The sequence below is a fragment of the Pocillopora verrucosa genome, chromosome 10 (genome assembly GCF_036669915.1).
Source record: "Pocillopora verrucosa isolate sample1 chromosome 10, ASM3666991v2, whole genome shotgun sequence".
In the NCBI taxonomy this organism is placed as follows: domain Eukaryota; kingdom Metazoa; phylum Cnidaria; class Anthozoa; order Scleractinia; family Pocilloporidae; genus Pocillopora; species Pocillopora verrucosa.
In genome coordinates, this window is record NC_089321.1 from 396,646 (window position 1) to 421,266 (window position 24,621).

General features: G+C 37.0%; 1 protein-coding gene across 2 annotated transcripts; it reads left to right on the forward strand.

Moving 5' to 3' along the window:
* Positions 1–11,535: 11,535 nt before the first annotated feature.
* LOC131800079 (uncharacterized) lies at positions 11,536–24,374 on the forward strand. Of its 2 annotated transcripts, none has more exons than XM_066173304.1 (12): positions 11,536–11,656; positions 13,693–14,018; positions 14,546–14,684; positions 15,846–16,171; positions 16,699–16,837; positions 18,000–18,325; positions 18,673–18,814; positions 19,100–19,425; positions 19,773–19,914; positions 21,521–22,103; positions 22,352–22,653; positions 22,948–24,374. In XM_066173304.1, the coding sequence occupies exons 2-12, from the start codon at positions 13,713–13,715 to the stop codon at positions 22,998–23,000; spliced, it is 2,784 nt and encodes a 927-aa protein (XP_066029401.1). In that variant the 5' UTR covers positions 11,536–11,656; positions 13,693–13,712; the 3' UTR covers positions 23,001–24,374. The 2 variants fall into 2 exon arrangements, with proteins under 2 accessions (XP_066029401.1, XP_058973738.2); XM_059117755.2 differs by lacking the exon at positions 11,536–11,656 and adding an exon at positions 11,897–12,016.
* Positions 24,375–24,621: the final 247 nt, after the last annotated feature.

A 24,621-nucleotide genomic window follows, 5' to 3' on the forward strand; every position in this document is an offset into this window, starting at 1 on the left:
CCAGCCGAAGAATAATGTGCAATAACGGTCTATCAGCGCTTAAACTGAACGCTCAAAACTGCAAACGGTTCAACAATTTTATGAATCATTAGTTGGAGCCAACTTTTACATAGCTCACGACTAAAGCTACTTCCGACAACGTGCGAAAATTAAAAGTAATGGAAAAGTAATTTGTTAAATCAATAGTCCTTTTTATCAAACTGGAGACGGGAGTAATACAAAGAGGGCGGGAGTTGGGAAACAAAGGGCCGCAAAAGAAAGGGAGGTGGGAGAACGTGGTACGGGAAGTTGGAGGCTGTGGGGCAAGAGTTGTATTCGAAGTTCATCGAAATCATACGAAAAAGAAGAACCTAAGAGAAAACAAGAACAAATTCAACAAGTGGTAAGATTTGATGATAATTGACCATATTTTAATTTCCACTAGATACAAAAAAAATTACACTTTTCATCAGCGGGCAAGATGTAACTCTTGCCCACTCGAGTAGCCAAGCAAAGCAAAGGATTCGCATCATCTCACCCACGTGCTCCGCCAGCTATAAAATAATTAGCTTTAACTGACAAGTTTGATTTGATCTACAAGGATCATTATCCTAATATTTAACCATCTAAATTGGTCTCGTTTGAAAATCGTCATGCAGGAAACAACAGCCTAATGAAATACTAAATTTGATTAATGAAACATTCGACAAGAAAGCAGAAGTGTTCAAAACTACTTAAGCAAACATTGGGCCTATCACAGCAGTAACTTTCCACGCATTATGCTTAAAAGACGGATAAAGGCTAATGTTAAAATTATCGAAAGATAGGAACACCATGATTAAAATAAAAAATGACGCACTTACATTTAAGGGAGACTGGATATCAACACTTTCACTTACAGAAGGTAATCACATTCGACTTCTCCTTAGAATATCCATACCTTATCAAGTAAACAGGTAACAAGAACAAACAAATATCTCAGCTTATTGCTGAGTAATTATAAGACGTGTCACCTTGGCATGATATAAAAAAATTATTTCTTCGCATTACAAGGAGTTATATGGCAGTTACAATGTGGAATTTTATTAATACATCTAAAGAGGTGAGGACCACAGAGCTGGTTGCCAAATAAGCATCATATCTCTAGCTAAGCCTGGAGCCACCAATAAAGTTCCTACATGATTAATTATGTAATAATTATTTTCCATGAAAATTGCAAAACTCCATCGCATCTGTTCGATTAAATAATAGCGCATCAAAAGTTAATAAATTGAGGCTATAAGAGTGTTTTCACTTTAGGCACGAAACTTTAGTCTTAAGTTTCATCATGCCGTGTGAAAAATAAGGGCATTGTGCTTATTATGTTAATTGCATGGTTATTGTGCAAAACACCAATTTATCCATTATAATAATAAGTCTATTAACTAAAAGTGAAAGTAAGAAGGGAAAATCAGTACATTAGTACGTTTTTTAAATAATTATTACTTTAGGTTTTAAATCGTCAAACAAGATTGATACTGCAACGCGTCCCTCAGAAGTCACTGCAATCCCAAATGGAGCTATGTTGAACTCTACCAAATAGATCGAAATACTTTGCATCAACTTACCATCATTGGTATCTATTTCTATATACAAGATGTCTGAAATCATACCCTTAACACCAGCTATGACGACTTGTTTACTTTCCTTGTAAAATGCAATTTGTAAATATCTTAGAGCCTTTTTCAGATTAAAACTGTGCAGATGGTCACCTTGTTCGCTGAATATGTGAGCACACGACGGATCCCCTTTTTCCACCACCATGACTCTGCCATCACTTACAGCAGTGATGCCGTACGAGTAACTCAAGATTTGTTCTCCAAAACTGCAAACAAAATGACCATCAGTCTCATATACATCCACAACAGACCATTTCTTTGTCACTTCCATTTCTTTGTCACTCTTCAGTACCACCACTTTACCACTATCACTTACTAACAGTTTACACAGCTTAAAGTCGAATTCCGTTGTCCTGACACGAAACCTGTGGTGCTGTTCAGCGCTTTCGTTAAACTTATAAATCCAGCGCTCGCGACTCGACTTTTCTTTGACCAGCACATAAATGTTGTTATTCATGTCTGAGGCCAGATAAACCGGCCAGCTGTCAATCGATAGCTCTTTACGGCTGTCATCAATAAGGGGAGGAAGTCTGAAAAGTCGCACAAACTTGCCACTGTTGTCAAACACCTTGATTTTCAAGCCACAGTCTTTTAAAATACAATGCCCGCTTGAGTTGGTAGCGATACCACTCGGATTATTTAACCCGTGCTCCTCTTTGCCATCATGACCAAGTATCCATGATACACTACAGTTCTCCATACCCTGTTTACAAAGTATTTTTGTTACTCTCCTGTCTCGCAGCAGATCAAATTTCTCTTTTCCTGTATCAATCATGGGCCATTGTGGCAATGGTTCTTTCTGGGATACTGTTTGTGTGACATCGTAGGCGACACGATTGACAAGACAGACACCGGAAATAACTTTCCGTTGTTCTTCTTTGTTAAATAAACTCTTGATTCCTGTCTAGAGCTGTTCTTGAAGACTTTGCTGAACCACTGGCAAACTGTTTAACTCTTCAATACACACTTTACATGGTGCTACAGCATCCGCGGGAATGGTCTATTGTTTCCAATACTGTTGCCATCACTCGGTACTGCATTGCTAAGATGCGGTCAGTTGTTGATAGCGCTTCGTTTGAAAAAGCAATTGTTGCCATTTCACGAGCACGTTCGAATCTCTTCTTTGCATTGGTAAGCTGTCTTGTAGCAGATTCAGTAAGCTCCAAGTCTTTCATGCCTTCAGTGAGTGACACAGTTTCCGCACAAGCCGCTTGTGCTGTATCCACGCCATACTCACTCTTCGACCTTGTCTCTTCAAATGCTTCATACAGCAACTCGATTCCTTATCTAAAGAAGCTAATACTCGCTAACAAATCTTTCCTTGATAATCCATCCAGCTTTGACTTCATGTCATCGATTTCTCGCACGATGATGCCGCGAAATTGTTGATCTGTTACGTCGCCATCTTTAAGCTTTTTCGCTGCCTCATCTCTGCCTTTATCCACAAGCCATCCTATAGTCGCTTTGAAAACTGCTGTTTTGATCGCAGACATAATGGCAGCTTGGAACTTAAAAATCAGAAGACATTGAGAGCTTTTCAGCAGCGGGATTCTTTTCACAATAAGTTTAACCAATCAATTATAATTAATGCTCTTCATAACATCAGCGAATAATTAGCAAGATAAAAAAATAAAACTGTGAGTTTTTTGTTCTGACTCGAAAAAATCAAAGGAATCTTGAATCTTGTTGTGATTATCCCACGTACGCTCGTCTATCGTGTCCTATTTAGGTTGAAAAAAATTTCCAAAATTTTCATAACTTATGGTCATGTACAGGGGTGAGATGTTAAAATACTTCTTGACCGAGTTTGACTTGGCCGGATTTTTTTTGTTTTTGAGCCGACCAGCATAGTAAGAGGAGAGCGACCCAATTACTTATAATGGAGGTAATGAACATTGAATAAAGATGATATGAAAATGATGGGGATGGCAACACCTTAAGAGTAGCCAAATACTCTGTAGGTAGACCTTATTGGAAGAGCAGAAAAAAGAGGAAAAATATTAACAAAAATACTTAATATGGTTTACATTTAAAAAGCTGACCACCAGAGCTAAAGAGGGAATCTTACCCAGGGTTAATGGGGAAACCTTTGCTGAGATACCTAACCACTGAAAATATTCCAGAATGGGCAATAATGCAATGAAAAAAACTCTTATTGTTTTGGTAATTAATCAGCTTGAAAATGTACAGTCTATTCATATTATTATACAAGAAAAACAACAACAACAACAACAACAACAAAGTAACAAAGCCAAAACCTGTATTTAGACTTTGCCCTCTGGGCAATACCGAGTAAAAAGTATTAATTGGCCAAGTTTAGAACGGGGTTCTTTTACATTCCTGTACAAGGCCTCCTATTCATGAAACATGTTATTTGGAAATTTTTATCGCCCCATTTTATAGTGATCTTGAATAATTGTGAATTCTGCAATTTTACATTTGATTTCCTCCACATGCTATACATAGTTGTACACATCATTTCTATGTTTCAAACTGCATTTAGAATATATAAGCAAATTATTTTCCGTTGGTGCTTTAATTTACTGGAAGTAATTAGGGTATAATAATAAAAAGCTAAGTTTTTGCGTTTTTCTCACGATGTAGTCACGTGTGATGTAGGTCGCGACGTTTCGACTGCATACTGCTAGTGTTCTTCAGGCGATGAGGTCGACTGGTCATGCGTGATCTTATAAAGCATGATGAAGAAGACTAGCTGTATGCAGTCGAAACGTCGTGATCTACATCACACGAGACTATATCGTGAGACAAACGAAAAACTTAGCTTTTATTGTTATTTACCACGATAAATAACCACAACCTTTTTAACGTAATTATGGTATGCTATTGCATTTAATAAGTATATTTATATATATATATATAACGAAATAGCATATAATCTATACAACCATTACAATTTTAGATGGACTATAAAAAATATCCTGATTTTTTAGATGATAGGCTTAATTTATATTTTTTTATTGTATCAGTTCAGAATAAGTTTCTTAGTCACTCGCTTTCAGAGCACAATATGTGAATTAATAGCTTTTTGTGTAGTGTATTTTAACTACAATAGCTAGTTATAGTCTGGGTATTTTAGTGATAAAAATTCTATTACACATTACATGATTGAGATTATATGAATCATACACTGATGAAAGAGAAACAGTTTTGATAAAGTATGAAATTTAATAATTTGTAACAATTGGACATCTCTTTTTTAATTATGTATGGGCCTCAAATAGGACAAGTCCCGATATCCTCAGTTTCATTGTGGGTTTGCTTCATCTAGGAAGCAATTGAATTTTGAACTAAATTATTTTTTCAATGCAATTTCAAACATTTTGTAATCACTTGCATGTGTCTTTTTCTAAGTCGCCTTTCGAAGTAGAAGTTTTGGTCAACTAAAGACGAGATTACGAGATTTAGGAGAATTCTTAAAGTCCATAAAATGGTTATTAAGGCTTGCTTTCATGTGATCTTAAATTGTTCATGGATGGTTCATAAGGAGACTTTCATCTACTCCTGAAAGCTAAACTAAAGGTTCATTTCAGAACTTTCGTACATCACTAAGAAATGACTGAAATGTTTCTAATGTTAGTCTTTAACTTACCTTTCAGGCAACTTAACTTAACTATTTTATCTTGTGTTATTAAATTAACACTGAACGTATAGCGATGTATGCAGCATTACAGAAAGTGTCACCCCTTCCAAATGGATATCACTAGCAAAATAACTTTAGCAAGACCGATAAATATTCTCGTAGCTACATGTAAACCAGGTGTTCTTTCTCCATCTTCTGCTCCTTATCTCCTGGTCCACTTTCTCTCGCCGAAAATAAAGAACAGCCGGTTTAACCAACTTTGACGAGCCATACACGATTTCGTTCAAACTGTCTCAATTTTAAAAATACAACATTGTAAATACGCACATGATGAACACAAACTTACACACAACACAACAAATCCAAAATAACTATCAATGTGACCTTATTCTTTTCTTCCTTGGCTTTCATAATCCCAGAATTGTTTTAAAGCATTACCCAAAGATGTAGTTCGATCTTTTCTTAGAGGAAACAAAAACTAGGGAATTAGATACTAAGTTTACAGATGAGTTTGTTATGTCTTATATTTCTTGCTAGATTTTGCTGGCAATGGTGATATGAACGGGGTGGAAGAGGGTGAAGTGCCGCTTTTGTCGGAAACCCTGAAAACAACTTACAGCATTGCCCGGTCTGTATTCCACTCACTAATTTGTAACCGTCAGGGTTCCTTTTTTGTTTCAGTGCGCCTTCAGAGGCATGATTCCAGACAATCACTGATAATAATCAGCGATTGTTAATGATCACGGTTGACGAGATGAAACTTAAGAGGTGCCACCCAATTTAGCTTAATATCCCATCTGAGAAAGAGAAAAAATTGAGTCCGATACTGATAGACCCTATTTTATCAGCGTCTGATACCATCGGAGTGTATATATTTAACATAAAGACTATGTGCAGAATGTATTCCAGACAACCGCTATTTTTAAGACTGTTTCATATATTTTTGTTTTAACATTCAACCTACGTTTCTAATAGCATAGATGCACAGGGGCTATAAAACCAATAGAAATCCTATACGTTTATAGCCTATCCTGATTTCGATGAAATTTATCCCCTTCTTTCTTAAAAAGTAGCGAACGAAGCATGTAAGTACCACTATAAATTTGCTATTGAAGCTTGGAGCCTTCAATAAACGATACCACACGGATCATTTATATCCAGTGCTCCTCTACACCATCCTGACCAAGTATCCATGATACATCACGATGCTCCATATCCTGTTTACGCAGCGCAATAAATCAATCAATACACTTTATTTAACTGTCTAAAACTTCTAGTCAGCCCGGAAGCCGACTAATCGGGGACACTCGCAATAAAATTACAAATAAATTAAGTTAAGTTAAGTTAATATATATATGTATATATATATATATATATATATATATATATATACATACAGATCTAAAATTCCATTTACATTTTAAAATACGGACTAAAATATAATAATTTCTACCTATACAACTATATACAAACTTCAAATACGTCTAAAATTCTAAACACACTTCGGACAATTCCCTGTACAGACGTAATTTGAAACTAGGTTCGCGAGGTCTTTTGTGCGGATGTTTGAGACGAATGATGTCAGGGTTAGCATTTGTCTGTCGCTATGTCTGTATTGCGCAAAATTCTAATTTCTTTGCGCATTATAATTTGATGACGTAACAGATATAATTGTTAAGATTTTCTATCGCTAGACAGTGTTATGGACACCTAGAACCAATGGGTAAATATTTACCTTGATTTCTTTTGATATTATCGATATGAACTGAAACTAATTTGTTAACGCATTACTTTACAGATTTCGAATCTTCGATCCATATCCATGAATTTTGTCATAACATTCATCCGTTATTTATTGTAATAAAATATCGAGGTTTGGAACCTTTGGTATATTAATGTCCTAACACACCGTCACAATGTCCAAGTTTTGACAAAAGTTTTGACAACAAATATGGTCCGAGATATCTTAGCTCTTTGTCGATGGTGACGCCCAGTAATTTAAGTTCTTCAGTAGTATTGATAGTGTGGCCATTGATGTCGACAGATGTTAGGGATGGCTCGTGTTTCTTGCCGATTACCATGGCTTGGTATTTGCTTATTTCCCACCACGTGATTTTCCTGGTACCATGATGACATTTGACCCCCTTCGCTCCTAATTGTGTCCATTAGGTCCTTGACATTACTATGCGCGTAATAAAGCTGATGGTCGACGGCGTACATTGATAGAATTGACGCACGACTCAGGTAAAAGAGATCATTCTGGCAGATATTCCAGAGTAACGGGCCCAAATCGGATTCTTGGGGACAGCCCATTTTTATTTCTTTCCATTCACTAACCGCAGTTCCTAATTTAGTTCTTCCTTTAAGTTCTTCAAAGAATGAGTGCATCAGTGATAAGGCCCCTTCCGAGGAGCCGTCAGGCTTTAGTTTAACCAGCAGCAAGGTGAGATGCATCGTATCAAAGGCCTTGCTCATATCAGTTGATAGTACGCTGACAGATTTACCGTGGTCAATTGCATGTTTCTAGTCTTCGACCAAACGAACCAATGTGGTCTGACAGCTGTACATTTTACGGTAGGCTGACATGAATAGATCAAAAATCGTTTCAAGATTTTTTGGCATCTGTTTACTTTGAAGCTGCTCAAATATTTTGTCAACCACTGTTAATACAGTTATAGGTCTATAGTTGGTCTTCTCCAGGGGGTCCTCTTTCTTGAAAACTGGATCCATTCTCCCTTTTTCTAGATATTTGGCGATGTCTTCCCTGTGATACATTGATTAAAAATTGTTTTCAGTGGGTCTGCAAGTTCTTGTGCCGCTATTTTCAAAGCGCGTGACGGTATCATGTTAAAACCAATGGCTTTGTTGGTATTCAAATTCTTGAGACTTAAAAAAGTTTCCCCTTTCGTGATTTTCCTGAAGATAAGAAGTTAGAGTTCCATCTACTGCGTATGGCGGGGACGCTTGGGTGTCTATCGCATTCTTCTGTTGTGAGATTCATTGCAGGGCCGTTATCAAAACTGCTTTCACCTAAAGTGGAAAAATAGTCAGCAAATTGCTCGGCTACTGATCGTTGATCTTGTAATAGAGTTCCCTGGATGTGGAGTGTGATATCCGTTTTATCTTTGACCTTTTTGTTGTTGAGAAAAGGCGTGAAAGTCCTGTAGAACGTCCGTACGTCATGCAGCAAGTCAACTTTCTCCTCTCCTGTATCAACCGTGAGCAGTAAACTCCTACTGGATATAGATTGTGTGACACTGTAGGCGACACGATTGACGAGACAGACACCGGAAATTATTTTCTTTGTTCTTCTTTACTCTTAAACAGACCCCTTAATTTCTTGTCTTGAGCTGTACTTTAAAACTTTCCTGAACCACTGACAGACCGCGTTCAGCTCTAAAATACACATTTTACTAGCTACTACAGCATCCGCGAGACTGCCTAATGTCTTTAGTACTGTAACCATCACTCGGTTCAGCATTTCTAAGATCCGGTCAGATGTTAATAGTGCCTTCCTTCTACATAGCTCGACAACTGTGCCATGTGACCCCTCTTGGTTAAACAAGTTGTCGCAGAACACAAGCATAAACATTTACTTACGAAACTATAAAAAATATCATAACACCAATGAATTTAAATTTTTCGACACGATAAATAACTAAAGCGGAGCAGTGAAAAGGCCAGGACAAAACCAGTTCTAAATCCTGAACATATCCAAGAATGGGAACAGTCCATCAGAGGCTATGAATAACACAAGGAAAATAAACAGCTTTACACTTCAGCAATTACAAACTTGATCTATGCGATAACCTTCTTGATAAAGATGCATTACGTAAATTACGGCAATTTTTAAGAATATTGGATAAGTTTGTCCTAACTTTCAACTTATATTTCTCATAACGGAAAGATGCACAGAGCCATGAAATTTTCAGACTATCAGTTAGCTCAGTTGAATTTATCCTTCGTCTCTAGTACAAAGCTTCATTCTGCCGAAGGGCTAACGCTCGAAACGTCAGCTTTGAAACTCTTTACGGTGGCCAATTTACGATATCAACTCAGTTGATCATACCAAATTACCTTCTCGCACAAAGCAGCGAACTAAGCATGTCACTGAATTTCTTCGAGGTCTCAAAGAAAGTACTTGGGGTATAAAGGGAGGGAATAGCGATATTCTTCTAATTCTACCAGTTACCCCGTTTGCCAGTATCCTCCTTGTGAGAAACTGGTTATTACAACTCAACTACTCTCATCAGCCTGAATATAGGTGGATAAACAATGATTACTGAAACCTGAGGTCATCGAACACGTATGCAACCAAACCACTCCTATTCTGGAAGATATCAGAAGAAATTGGCAAAGTACCTTTAAAAAGTTCAGCATGTTTTTGGACCGGTAGGAAAAAAAATAAAACAAAATAACAAATATAAAAACAAGAATAATGAAATATGCAGAACGGCCGTGGGTACGAAAGCTCTGGGAATTTTTCATTCCCCCAATTGTTGTTGTATTTCTCTAAATATTAAAAAATTTTCGTTTCTGACGAGAGAATTTCGATTCAGCTGCCACAGGGGTAGTTACTGTTTATGACTCTCAGAAATCACATTTGTAGGAATCCTCGCTTAAAATGAAGTTTTAAAAGGTTTTAAGATCCTCTGAATTTAACATGTAACTTCCGGTGAAAAATGTTTGCCGTCGTTTTTTAGCCAATATTGATCTTGTATGACAGACAGCGAAAACTTTTTTACACAACAATCAAAGCATTTTGGTAGAAAATATTTTGAGCCGGGGCTTATAGATTGTGATTACGATCTCCTTTAGTAATATGTAAATTACAATTATTCCTTGCGAGTTACATGAAAAAAATCAGCTGGCATCTATTGCTTTGAAATATGTACAAACAGTAAAAACGAGAAAAAACGGAATAATTAGATTTAGATTATCATAACATGTGTAGAAACCTTTACTTTAATGAGATGGTCGCACCGTGTAAGTTCTAAACGTCGTAAAAATGTTTGCAAATAAATTTTGATTGCAACATTTTTTATCACGTAAATGAATTAAGAAACTAGTAGGTTAATGTTTAGTGTTCGTTTATTTTCTAGAGTGTAATCACCAGTTGTTTGATTGGACATCACCAGCCTGGTTTGAGCACTAAGGGCACAATTAACACGTCATGTCTGTATAAGTGGACAGCAGGCGTCAAAGTCACGCGCTGTTGTCCCGCATATCGCGGAGTTAATTGTTTATGAAAACGCATAATCGATGTCTCGTCTGACCAAGTTTCCATCTCGAATTTTCTCATAGTTTTGATTAGTTGGTAACAGGACTTCGTGTCGTCCAATTCTGTCTGTAATCCAACTAACTGGATAATGCGCCGATCAATTCGAGGCTTCAACATCCCCCGCCCCCGCCGCTGAGCATTTGACTGTCGTCCGTACCGGGGTGGGGTGAAGAGCTTAAACCAGAGGCGTAAAGTCTTTCCAGCGGAATAAACGTGGTTTTTGATATGGAGGTTTTTAAACATACGATACTGATAAAAGGAAGATCAGATCCAGCATTTGGGTGAGGAATTTAAACACAATTTTGGCCTCAGGAGGCGGGAATTTGAGCGAACCAATCTTGAAAAGTTCAAATGCATGGGGGCTGCTCTTTGCATTTGACGCTTCGAATTGATCGACGCATGAACGTTTGACTGATTGATTTTCGGGACAAGAATAAACCCGTTGGTAACATATTAGCGGGCTATGTCAAACAAGGCTATCTGAGTAAAAGTTTCGTAAACTCGTCTCTCCTGCGTTTGAGATTATTTTGAACTGAAGTAACTCAGAGTGGTTTCTTTACATTCATTCAAAGCAGAATCGCGAGCTCTTTGCATTCCGTTACTTGCGGGATGGTTTCTACTCACATGTACACCTGGCCGATTATTCTTTTGGCGCTTTCGTCGCATTTTATCTCAGTTAGTCGCAGTCATGGTAAGTAGTAAGCCTAAAAATGCAAGCAGAGAAGCTTTTCACAGAAGCTGAAATAGGACACCGGTGATATGCAAAAGTGAAACAATCATTCTCTAAAAAACGTTTCTCAACGACTCTATTTGGCAGGTCGGATTAGATAATCGTTATGTATTCTTTTACGACCTGTGTTTTTTTCCGAGTTGAAACTTGAGTGAAGCCCTTTTTCTTAGAGGGATCCATCCAAGTAAAGTAGGTTGAAGAGTTAAGATGAATCAGACTAACATTTTTTCTCGGAATGAGCTCGGTTGTATTACTCGGTTTGGCCGATTGCTTATCGATTTGGAAAGGTGAACCCGATGTTCGTGGAGGCTTTGTGAAGAAGGAGCGAAAATGGTGGCAAATATTGATAGCTTAAATGAAACAAACTTTAGCAATCCATGCCAGCTGGTACTGGATCGTACATCGATGTAAGTGAGTTAGTTGTTGAGGTAATGAAAATATCTGGAATCGCTGAATATCGGAGCCGCAATTAGGAAAGGTGTTTGCGTGGGTAAACTGTATGTTCACTCTCAGTTTTTTGTTATTTACGGTTCGGTAAAAGCCAAGTTTTTTTGTTTGTGTCACGATGTAGTCACGTGTGATGTACATCGCGACGTTTCGACTGCGTATACTGCTAATCTTCTTCAGTCTTCATCGCCTGAAGAAGACTAGCAGTATGCAGTCGAAACGTCGCGATCCACATCACACGTGACTACATCGTCAGACAAACGCAAAAACTTAGCTTTTATTGTTATTTACCAAGATGAATAACCACAGCCTTTTTTACGGTACGGTATTGACAAACGCGTTATGCATCTGATTTTAAAGCTCATGGTGCCCGAATGATATGGAATCGAAATGTTGTATGTAGGTGGCATGTATAAAATTGACTTTGTGGCTGTGACTTGTGGAAAGATCGTATTTCTCTTGACTTTTGGAAGCGTATCCTGTAGTAACAAGTCCATGTGCTTTCTAAGATGCGATTTGAACTACGTTATGTTCGATAATTTGGTTTCTTCGAGTTCGTTTTGGATGAAAGTGAATTATTAACAAACTTTATGATTTAGTTTAATGCATGTATTGTAATTTTTGATCTCTCCTGGTCAGACAAGTTACAGAGCCAAATTATATTATACAATAAGAAAAAAAAATACAATTTTAGTTGAAATAGAATTTGCCCAAGAAATGTTCAGTATCCAAGTAATGATGATAATAATTATTATCCATGGATATTATAAATAGAAGTTACATGTTAAACTCTTCTAGGGGTTAAGGGGTTAAAATTACAAGTGGTACAACTAAACGTGAAAGCTGTCTGCTACATATATAACTATGGTTTATACAGTTTTGAACATGTTGATCTGGAAAGTAACCTAAATTACAATTGGAATTGGTGATGTTTAATACTGCAGAATGCAGACAATACAAAATCCACTTCAAACAAGTTTTCAAAATAACTTCTGATTATAGGCTCGTTCCTATTATTTATAACATTATTGTGCTTGAGAAGGAAATTTTTCACTTTTTGTCGCCTATTTGATCAGATTCATTTCCAAATATAAAACACAAGGCTTGTGTATGGAAGAAATTTCTCCTTCTCTTACATTTTCCATTGCAGCCTTATGAAAAATTGTTCTCACAAACTAAGTATGCCATTTTAAACTTTAAGGTGCCAAAGGCACTATCAATCAATTCTTAATACAAAAATGCAATAATTGTTTAGGTTTGATTTAATCTTGCCAAAAAACAGTTAACCCACAACACACCTTGACATGCATGCTTAAAACAATAGGCCATTTTACAATTATGCACTTAGCCACAAAGATTTTGATTCGGAGTGAGGCTGAAGGTGACCTTGTTATGATAGAGACCAGTATCTAGTTTGCATGATAACCAAGTAATTTACAATACAATACAATACAATACACTTTATGATTACGGCTCCCCTACATGTATATGAGGGTATTCTGTTGTAATACAATAATATTTATATAATAATTTACAATGGGTCAGAGAATATTTACATGTGTTGTAAAGAAAAAAGACCAAAAAAAATTTAAAATAATAGTACAAAAAAAAATAATAATAATGATAATTAATATAATTTTGTATAAAGGTGTAAAAGGGTTGAAAGATCCATTTAAGAAGAGTTTCAGATAAAATGGGCCACTTTCCTTTTAAGATCTAAAATATCATTTGTGCTTTGAATTCACATTTGAAAAGCAGCAAGGTTTGTATCATAACAAGGTCACCCTTAGCCTTACTCCTATTCAAAGGCTTGGCAACCAAGCACACAACTGTAAAATGGACTATTGTTATAAACACATCTACCCCTGCCACTGAAGTCAAGAAGTACATTTCTAGAGCAACAGCTACAATTCTAGGCAGAGCTATGAATAATTTTATTCCTCCCATGCATATTCCTATCAATATGTCTTTAATCATTTATTTTTGTTATGTAAAGAATGTTCAAGTGCTCTTGGTATGGAGAGTCGCCACATCAAAGATGCTCAAATCACTGCATCTTCACAATGGGATAGAAATCATGCGGCATTCCAGGGAAGATTGAACTTTAAGGCTGGTGGAGGTAAACAGGGAGGATGGTCAGCTCGGTCGAACAATGGAAATCAATGGATACAGGTGGCTCTTGGCAGTTACACCAAATTAACAAGTATAGCAACACAGGGAAGGAATGCTGATAGCCAATGGGTAACAGCATACAAGCTGCAGTACAGTGAAGATGGAGTGAACTTCTACTACTATAAAGTACCAGGACAGAGTTCACCTAAGGTACATAAATTACCATGTGTCAGATATTGAAAGCTTTTTGGGTATATCTCAAGTCGACCTGTAGAAAATGAACCTTTAAGTGGACAAAAATCTGTTGATATTCATGTTGTATCATTATTTGAATTGAATAGTATATTGACAACTAAATAATGTAAAAAATGTTGGCATGTAGGTGATTATGCTTTGCATTTCTAAGAATTGCTTTGTTCAACCCTTAAACTCCCAGAAGTGATTCCCATGTAACTTCTCCCAACAATATCCATCCACTATCCAGCAAACAGGTAATGAGAATACTCAAATGTATCATGTAGAAGTTGTTATCTTGGTATAATACCAAATTCTTGCAACTAAGTTACAAGGAAATGTGTAGCAGTGAGATGTGAGAATTGACAACCAGATCATGGGAGTTAAAGGGTTATTTAATAAGCAATTGATACTTGACTAAACAGAATAATGATAAATACAATGATGTTAATTTGTTATGGGAATCACTTATCTTACTAGATTTTGTATGTTGATTATTTAAGGTTTTTAAAGGAAATAAAGACAGGGATAGTATTGTGTATCATAAAATAAGCCCACCAATCCAAGCGCGTTATATCAGACTCAGACCCACAGCATGGTATGGTCATATATCACTCAGGATGGAGCTGTATGGTTGTTTAGGTATGGTAACTGTTACTCTTAGTCATTAATCAACATTAGCTTATGCTTGGAGTATCTGCTCATCCATGTATATTGTCAATTGACAAACAGTTCTGCTAACACATTAAATGCTATCTAGGGATTGCAACTGGGTGCTAGAACTTAAGTTCTAATTTTGGGGGATTTTGTAGACAGAATTATAGGGTAAGGATGTTGATGTGCGGTTGATTGACAAAAGATGTACAAAATTAAGGAAATGTTTTGGTGAACCAAACATTTGGTACTGGTAAATATAAGCACTTGGTAGCAAACATTTTATTTTCCACATCATGCGGTAAATTTTGTTGCTTGCATTATGATGAAAGTCATTTTGTAGGGATAACATGACAATATATTTTACTTGAGATGTTTCTCATCTTGTAGGTTTAAGTTAGTTAAGGACTAGTATTTCACACCAATTTTACAGTATTCACAAAAGCCAAAAATTTACATTAAAACCAAACAGTTTGAGGTTCTATTTTCTCGGCTATTTGGTGTTAATTTGATAAAGAACAAGTTTCAGCTGGTTAGTTTGACATGAAAGCAACCATGTTTTCCAAACTTTTTCTAAGTTGATTTACTAAAAGCATTATAATTTGCTAAACTGTCTGTTCTATGAAATGCCCCAATTACAAAGTTTTTATTTCATGTCATTAATTGTTTACAAAAACACCTGTCTATTCCAATAAAGGAAAATGTAATTAGAAGTAAGTCACTGGTTCCCAGGATGGTGCAAGTTATGCTAAGACATCTGATTGTTTTTGTGACTTCTTGATGAGCTATACTTATGAAATTCAGGGGATTTCTCATTTAGATTTGAAGTTAACGACCCTGAGAGCAATCTGGGAATTTTCCATAGATCTCATCCATCACATAGGATACTGTACCTGCATGTTTTAAAAGGAGTAAATTCTTCAATTACTATTTTGTAAGATTTTGCAGATTTTGAGCACTGTTTGCTATAATTATTGTGTGAGCGTGAATTGTGTGGTTCTGCATCTGCAGTTATCTGCTAAGAAGTCTTGTTACAGTAACTATAACTGCACAAGAACCGATGTATTGCAAAATGTCAAGCCAACAAATTGCATATTTTGCATGACTGTAAAATAAAAATGTTCTTTCACTTTCTTTATTTCTGTAAAGAATGTTCAGGTGCTCTTGGTATGGAGAGTCGCCACATCAAAGATGCTCAAATCACTGCATCTTCACAATGGAATGGAAATCATGCAGCAATCCAGGGAAGATTGAACTTTAAGGCTGGTGGAGGCAAGACAGGAGGATGGTCAGCTCGGTCGAATAATGGAAATCAATGGATACAGGTGGCTCTTGGCAGTTACACCAAATTAACAAGTATAGCAACACAGGGAAGGAATGCTTACAGCCAGTGGGTAACAGCATACAAGCTGCAGTACAGTGAAGATGGAGTGAACTTCTACTACTATAAAGTACCAGGACAGAGTTCACCCAAGGTACATAAATTGCCATGTGTCACATATTGAAAGCTTTTTGGGTATATCTCAAGTCGACCTGTTGAAAATGAACCTTTAAGTGAACAAAAATCTGTTGATATTCATGTTGTATCATTATTTGAATTGAATAGTACATTGACAACTAAAAATTGTAAAAAATGTTGGCATGTAGGTGATTATGCTTTGCATTTCTAAGAATTGCTTTGTTCAACCCTTAAACTCCCAGAAGTGATTCCCATGTAACTTCTCCCAACAATATCCATCCACTATCCAGCAAACAGGTAATGAGAATACTCAAATGTATCAGGTAGAAGTTGTTATCTTGGTATAATACCAAATTCTTGCAACTAATTTACAAGGAAATGTGTAACAGTGAGATGTGAGAATTGACAACCAGATCATGGGAGTTAAAGGGTTATTTAATAAGCAATTAATACTCGACTAAACAGAATAATGATAAATACAATGATGTTAATTTGTTATGGGAATCACTTATCTTACTAGATTTTGTATGTTGATTATTTAAGGTTTTTAAAGGAAATAAAGACAGGGATAGTATTGTGTATCATAAAATAAGCCCACCAATCCAAGCACGTTATATCAGACTCAGACCCACAGCATGGTATAATCATATATCACTCAGGATGGAGCTGTATGGTTGTTTAGGTATGGTAACTGTTACTCTTTGTCATTAATCAACATTAGCTTATGCTTGGAGTACCTCCTCATCCATGTATATTGTCAATTGACAAACAGTTCTGCTAACACATAAATATTATCTAGGGATTGCAACTGGGTGCTAGAACTAAAGTTCTAATTTTGGGGGATTTTGTAGACGGAATTAAAGGGTAGGGATGTTGATGTGCAGTTGATTGACAAAAGATGTACAAAATTAAGGAAATGTTTTGGTGAACCAAACATTTGGTACTGGTAAATATAAGCACTTGGTAGCAAACATTTTATTTTCCACATCATGCGGTAAATTTTGTTGCTTGCATTATGATGAAAGTCATTTTGTAGGGATAACATGACAATATATTTTACTTGAGATGTTTCTTATCTTGTAGGTTCAAGTTAGTTAAGGACTAGTATTTCACACCAATTTTACAGTATTCACAAAAGCCAGAAATTTATAGTAAAACCAAACAGTTTGAGGTTCTATTTTCTCGGCTATTTGGTGTTAATTTGCTAAAGAACAAGTTTCAGCTGGTTAGTTTGACATGAAAGCAACCATGTTTTCCAAACTTTTTCTAAGTTGATTTACTAAAAGCATTATAATTTGCTAAACTGTCTGTTCTATGAAATGCCCCAATTACAAAGTTTTTATTTCATGTCATTAATTGTTTACAAAAACACCTGTCTAATTCCAATAAAGGAAAATGCAATTAGAAGTAAGTCACTGGTTCCCAGGATGGTGCAAGTTATGCTAAGACGTCTGATTGTTTTTGTGACTTCTTGATGAGCTATACTTATGAAATTCAGGGGATTTCTCATTTAGATTTGAAGTTAATGACCCTGAGAGCAATCTTGGAATTTTCCATAGATCTCATCCATCACATAGGATACTGTACCTGCATGCTTTAAAAGGAGTAAATTCTTCAATTACTTTGTTGTAAGATTTTGCAGATTTTGAGAACTGTTTGCTATAATTATTGTGTGAGCGTGAATTGTGTGGTTCTGCATCTGCAGTTATCTGGTAAGAAGTCTTGTTACAGTAACTATATCTACACAAGAACTGATGTATTGCAAAATGTCAAGCCAACACATTGCATATTTTGCATGACTATAAAATTAAAAGTGTTCTTTTACCTTCTTTATTTCTGTAAAGAATGTTCGACACCTCTTGGTTTGGAGAGTCGACGCATTAAAAATGCTCAAGTCACTGCATCTTCGCAATGGGATGGAAATCATGCAGCAATCCAGGGAAGACTGAACTTTAAGGCTGGTGGAGGCAAGCAAGGAGGATGGTCAGCTCGGCAGAACAATAAAAATCAATGGATACAGGTGGCTCTTGGCAGCTACACCAAATTAACAAGTATAGCAACACAGGGAAGGAATGCCCAGAGCCAGTGGGTAACAGCATACAAGCTGCAGTACAGTGAAGATGGAGTGAACTTCTATTACTATAAAGTACCAGGACAGAGTTCACCTAAGGTAAATGTAGTATCAAGAAATTGGCTTTAAACTGTAAAAATATATGCCTACGGTTGCACAGTATAACAGTTATAATATGTTGCAAGTAGTCCTATAAGTTATGTGCAAATACCAAGGGGCTAAGTGCCTAATCATGCAGTCTACAATGGAAGAGTTCATTATCTAGCCTGCATGGCATTGCGACAAAATTGGTGTTTCTTGACTTTCTCTTGCATATTTACAACAAGTGCAATAAACACGTCACAATTTTAAATGTTAGTTGAAACTACTGGAGAATCATGCATAATCCAACAGGAATGGCGAGACTGTGGCAACTGATTATTAATTTTACTTGCATGTATATGTAGGTATTCAAAGGAAATAAAGACAGGGACAGCATTGTTTATCACCATTTAAACCCACCCATCAAAGCTCGCTACATTAAACTCCGACCAACAGCATGGTATGGTCATATATCACTAAGAATGGAGTTGTATGGTTGCACAGTAGGTATGATTATTATCTTACATCAACTTATCTGGCACTGAAAATTGCAAGGGTGAAACACGTGTTTGATTATAACCAGCATAATGCTGAAATATGGATGTGGCAAGAAACTCTAGATTGTTAGATGCTACATTATGACATAGGTAGAAAATTTCTGCTTGATCGAATTTTGTCTAACTTTTAACTTTTCAATAAAACTGTACGTACCTACCCACAAACAAACTTCACACCTCTGTACATAAACTCGCAGTCATGAATTGTTCTTTTACCTTCTTTATTTCTGTTAAGAATGTTCGACACCTCTTGGTTTGGAGAGTCGACGCATTAAAGATGCTCAAGTCACTGCATCTTCGCAATGGGATGGAAATCATGCAGCAATCCAGGGAAGACTGAACTTTAAGGCTGGTGGAGGCAAGCAAGGAGGATGGTCAGCTCGGCAGAACAATAAAAATCAATGGATACAGGTGGCTCTTGGCAGCTACACCAAATTAACAAGTATAGCAACACAGGGAAGGAATGCCCAGAGCCAGTGGGTAACAGCATACAAGCTGCAGTACAGTGAAGATGGAGTGAACTTCTATTACTATAAAGTACCAGGACAGAGTTCACCTAAGGTAAATGTAGTATCAAGAAATTGGCTTTAAACTGTAAAAATATATGCCTACGGTTGCACAGTATAACAGTTATAATATGTTGCAAGTAGTCCTATAAGTTATGTGCAAATACCAAGGGGCTAAGTGCCTAATCATGCAGTCTACAATGGAAGAGTTCATTATCTAGCCTGCATGGCATTGCGACAAAGTTGGTGTTTCTTGACTTTCTCTTGCATATTTACAACAAGTGCAATAAACACGTTACAATTTTAAATGTTAGTTGAAACTATTGGAGAATCATGCATAATCCAACAGGAATGGCGAGACTGTGGCAACTGATTATTAATTTTACTTGCTTGTATTTGTAGGTATTCAAAGGAAATAAAGACAGGGACAGCATTGTTTATCACCATTTAAACCCACCCATCAAAGCTCGCTACATTAAACTCCGACCAACAGCATGGTATGGTCATATATCACTAAGAATGGAGTTGTATGGTTGCTCAGTAGGTATGATTGTTGTCTTACACTTGTTTTGGCACTGAAAGTTAGAAGGGTGAAACGTACATGTTTTGATTACCAGTGTAATGCTGAAATGTGGATTCTGGAGGAAACGCTAAATTGTAAAATTTAGAACTTTTTTTTGGTATTTAATGTTGCTATTAAGCTTTAGTGGAGATTCCAGAATGTCTTCCTTTTGAGGCGGGTCAGTCTGTCCTGGGCTGGCAGCAACATGGTGCAGGAAATTTATTACGGGATAAGAAAAGCCTTTAGTTTGATCTGTCTTACAGCGAAGTCCGGGCTCAGATGGCATTCCTGTTGAGGTTTTACCGTAAGCGAAATCAGCGCTCTCTTGCCACCTGCTCCTACGCCGGTGCTGGGAGTGGGTATGAGTATGGGCTGGGCTGGGTTGCTTAACCTTGCACGCACAAGAACCAAAATCAAAGTGTAGTGAGTCGTGGGCCGGGTTGTTCAAAGCTGGGTTAAGATAACCCAGGGTTAGTTTGAAATCTGATTTGAAATCTGAAAGCTTTAAAAGAAAATTCATTATAATGTTATTTGTGTACAATTTTAAGATAGGATGCCCTAAAAAGAACAGAGAAAATTATCCAAAAGGGCATTTGAACAAAGTAATAAAGATAGCTAGATTAAAATTGAGCCCTGGCTGAGTTCGTGCTAATCGGCCTTGTAACAGCTTTGCTGCTCTGACGTCCCACATTTAGGTGGGCCTTTAGTTTCCATCATTTCCATTACTCCTGCGTTTTGACTTTTTCTACGAATAAAATTCGCCTTTAGCTACCTTGAACTTAACCCAGTCGCTTGTTAATTCCTTTTAAAACAACCTGCATTTTATTACTTATTTTTCACACGCAGGGCAAAGTCTAGATGGGCAACAACTAATCAAGGAGCCCTCTCTGATATTATCGTTTGCTCTTGTTCAGTGTATCTTCACTTATTCGAGATCGCATTATATCTTTGGTTATGGTCTAGTAGAGGTACAACAGAGTTTCAATTTGCTTTTCGTAGTAAAATTACGCGGAATTTTTTTTTAGGCAACTTATTATAGACGAATAGTTTTGATTTTCTCTATGTTCGAGGGACGGCGGTAAGCATTTCTTTTGCAACCGTTATTTGGTCTCGTCACGCAACGCACTCTCTCTCCAACGGGAAATGGAGGGCGTTGGCTGACGAGAATAAACAACAGCGGCGAAGTAGACAACAGTAAGCGTGGCACCGATTTCATTTTTACTTAGAAATATTTAGGTAATAGACCACAAAATATCTGTGTGAATTCAGATAAATTAGGTTTTTTCTGTCTTTCTCTTAAGGTGAAGTGATGCGATATTTTCGTTCTTTTGAAAGTTATGCTCTTTTCAGTTGCAAAACTGAAAACATTAAGTATACAAACTGTCGCCTCTCAACCCACACAGCAAAAAAATTAACTTTTGCATGCTACGCATGCCTATGTTCTACTTTGTGTCAACTTACTTGTTTCGAATCAGTTATTTCAGTTTTTTTTTTGGTTTATACATATTTCCAATCGAGATTGTATGTACCATCCGATTCTAAAATTTTGTATGTTTATACTACTATACTTGTATATTTTCACTAAAAGCTCCTGGAGTAAATGTCCTCTGCGGCGATAAAACCATGACCATTGTCATCCCAAAGACCCTCCTCCGTGGTCTTGATTTAAAGAATCTTCGACTCCTGGACACCAAATGTAAAGGCAAAGAAGGACGGACCCACCTTAGCGTTACAACATCATTGACGGGCTGTAAAACTGTCAGCAGATATACACCCACAGCTATCATCTACTCCAACACACTGAAAATACCCGTGGCCGCTAAAAGTGCTGTAACACGCGTACATGACATAAAAGTGCAGTTCAGCTGCTATTACTCAGCGCATGGTATAGTTTCATCGCTTGGTTGGACGCCAATTAAAACAACACTTGAGCTTCGAGAAAAGGCCAAAGGGAACTTGACACTGTCGTTGAGAATGTTTCACAACAAGGCATTTGTGAATCCTTACACGAAAGTTGATTTCCCTGTTGCTGTGGAGCTGCACAGACGATTGTACTTTGAGGTATCCGTGGCAACAGATGACAAAAAGCTGTCAGTCAGGGCTGATCGATGTTATGCCACGCCCACCCGGGATCAAAAGAATTCTCTGAAATATGAGTTTATAAAGAAAGGGTATGTTTAGTAATAAATTTTTTGGACACTTAATTTCTACTCCTTTCGAAAAATTACTCTTGGTTTATTTTGCGGTTACTTGAGACGTTTTCCTAAGCAAGTAATAGTTAGTTACAAGTAAGTAAAATTGGAAACACTTCGTAATCTTGAATTCCATGATGATCAACATAAGTTAAAAAAAAAAACTTTTGTTAAGGATATTCTTAGGCATAGTTTCACCTTCATCAAGGAAATTTGCTTTACTTTAGCTGCCCAAGTGACGTAACGGTGAAATATCATTCATCGCCTTCTTCTCGTGCTCAGCGGTTCAGCGTGGAAGCCTTTAAGTTCATTAGTGCTCATCCCTTTGTTTTCGTCCACTGCCAAGTGACTGTATGCAATGCAACCAACCCAGGTTCCAAATGCTCGATGAAATGTCCTTCAAGTGGCCGAGGGAAACGTGAGCTGAGTGATAACGTGACTTACGACGTGTACTCTTTAGTCCAGGGACCCCTGCACCTGACGCACGAGAAAAGAAAGGAGAGCCGCAGGAGAATACTGGGTGAGACTGGTACGTAGATGAGCTGTTTCCGGGGACACATATTAGGGATGCATCCTGAGGATAAATTCTACCCCCGGCCCCCAGTACCCCATGGACCCCTCTCTGATGACTTTCCCCATTCCCAAAATGATTCACCCTTCTTTGTTTGTATATTTTTTTCCCGACCTAATTACAAACTTATTGTTACGACATCTTAAACCAGCATGGTACAGTATGACGCTTCGCAAGTGAGGATTTTTCAACTTTGCAATGAAATTTCTTTGGAATTAAGTCTAAATTCCCCCTTTTCTGTGACATCCCTAGGTTCCAGTCCTCACATTCCGGAGGCTCTGTCCGCTGACAATCATCACAAGTAGCTTCAAACTCATTTACACTTGGACTTGACCTGGACTTGAACCACTGAAGGATGTTTGAGCTGGATATTCGTGTAAAGGGTGTTTAACAAGTTCGTGCTCATTTTTCTAAAAGGCTATATCGTACTTATTTTCGCATTCTGGAAGCCGTATCTTTAAAACAATTACCTGAATTTACTTACTTTTACAGAAATAATTTCTGTGGTGGCGAACCGACCATTAAAAAGCACTCGCTTTTCACGTAATTGTTTTTTTTTCTTTTTTGTAATTTTTATATTATTACTTCAAAGTAACTGAAGAAACGTATTTGTGCTAAATCCTGTTATCCTTCTACTTCTCTAGCTCAAGCATACCTCTTATTTTAAGACGCTGAATAATCTCAAAAACTGACGAAAAAAATATGCGGAACAACATCAACAGCAAACAAATGTAACTTACAAACAGTTTTGTTATTTAAGTTCGGTTTTTGAGATTACTCACTGATCTAACTCAAACAGGACTGTCGAAAAGATTTGATTTATGTAAGGGTGCCTGCGCCTATATTTTTCAGTTCTCCTTTTGTAGTACGGGATGACAGAACTGGCTCTTCAATCAGCTGTTAGTCGAAAAGGGATTGTGACTGAAAAGATTTTTAAACCCGTCTTTAGAGGAGCTAAGATGGTTTAAATACTTTTCTCTTTTAACGTTAAAAGGCGCGTTACAAGAGACGATAACCACTGAATGCTAGTTTGCTGAGTTATAGAAAAACTCAGCAGCACTTTTCTAGGAAATGAAGATGGTTTAGGATTGGCCATCCTTAGAAGCATTGCAGGTGATCAAGTTAAGAATTAATAGTATGACATCTTACTAATGAGCCAGCAGCTTTAAACGTTAATGATGCCGCATATAGTACTGTGATGGGACGGCAAGCAGAAGGTTACTGGACACGAAGAATTAGAACTTTCCTATTAAGGCGCTAGCACAAGACAATAATCCAAGATTGATTGAAGCTTCTGTTTTTGCCAGTCTTTGAAAATTGAAAAATAACTGCATTAAGCTTTTGAGGTACGGGATATTGAATCGAGGTTTTAAGTTTTACGGTAGTGATGAAGAGTTAATAAGGAACATCAGCTGGTTGACAGAGCCTTTTTCTCAAGTTTAATATTTTATTTTAAAGAAATGGTGAAGGGAAATGATGTGGGTATTAACTTACACATAAAAACAGACAGTGCTCTTACATACACGAGTGATTGGATGTTACGAGAGCATGAGGTTGACCATAATGGATAAGATGTTTTCATCTCGGAAACGCTCTGCTCAAGATATTTTTGATGTGGTGTTCAGTTAATACTTAGGTATCCTGCTAGGGAGCTGTTGCTTGAAAGTAAAATAAATTGAAGAAACAGAATTTTGCCCTCATTTATTAGATCACACTCAAGACGTAAAATGACTCGTTGAGCCTTTGGGAAAAAAAAAGCGGGAAAGGTTGAATCATTACCTTCGTCATTGTCGTTATCATTTGTAAATCATTTGAGCTTTTCTCGTAATTGGAATATGTTTCTTAACATACAATAGAGATGTTATCTCGCCAGCTTTAGGTTCAGCAATCATCAGCCTCATTTCCTTCTTTACCTACTCACTTAGT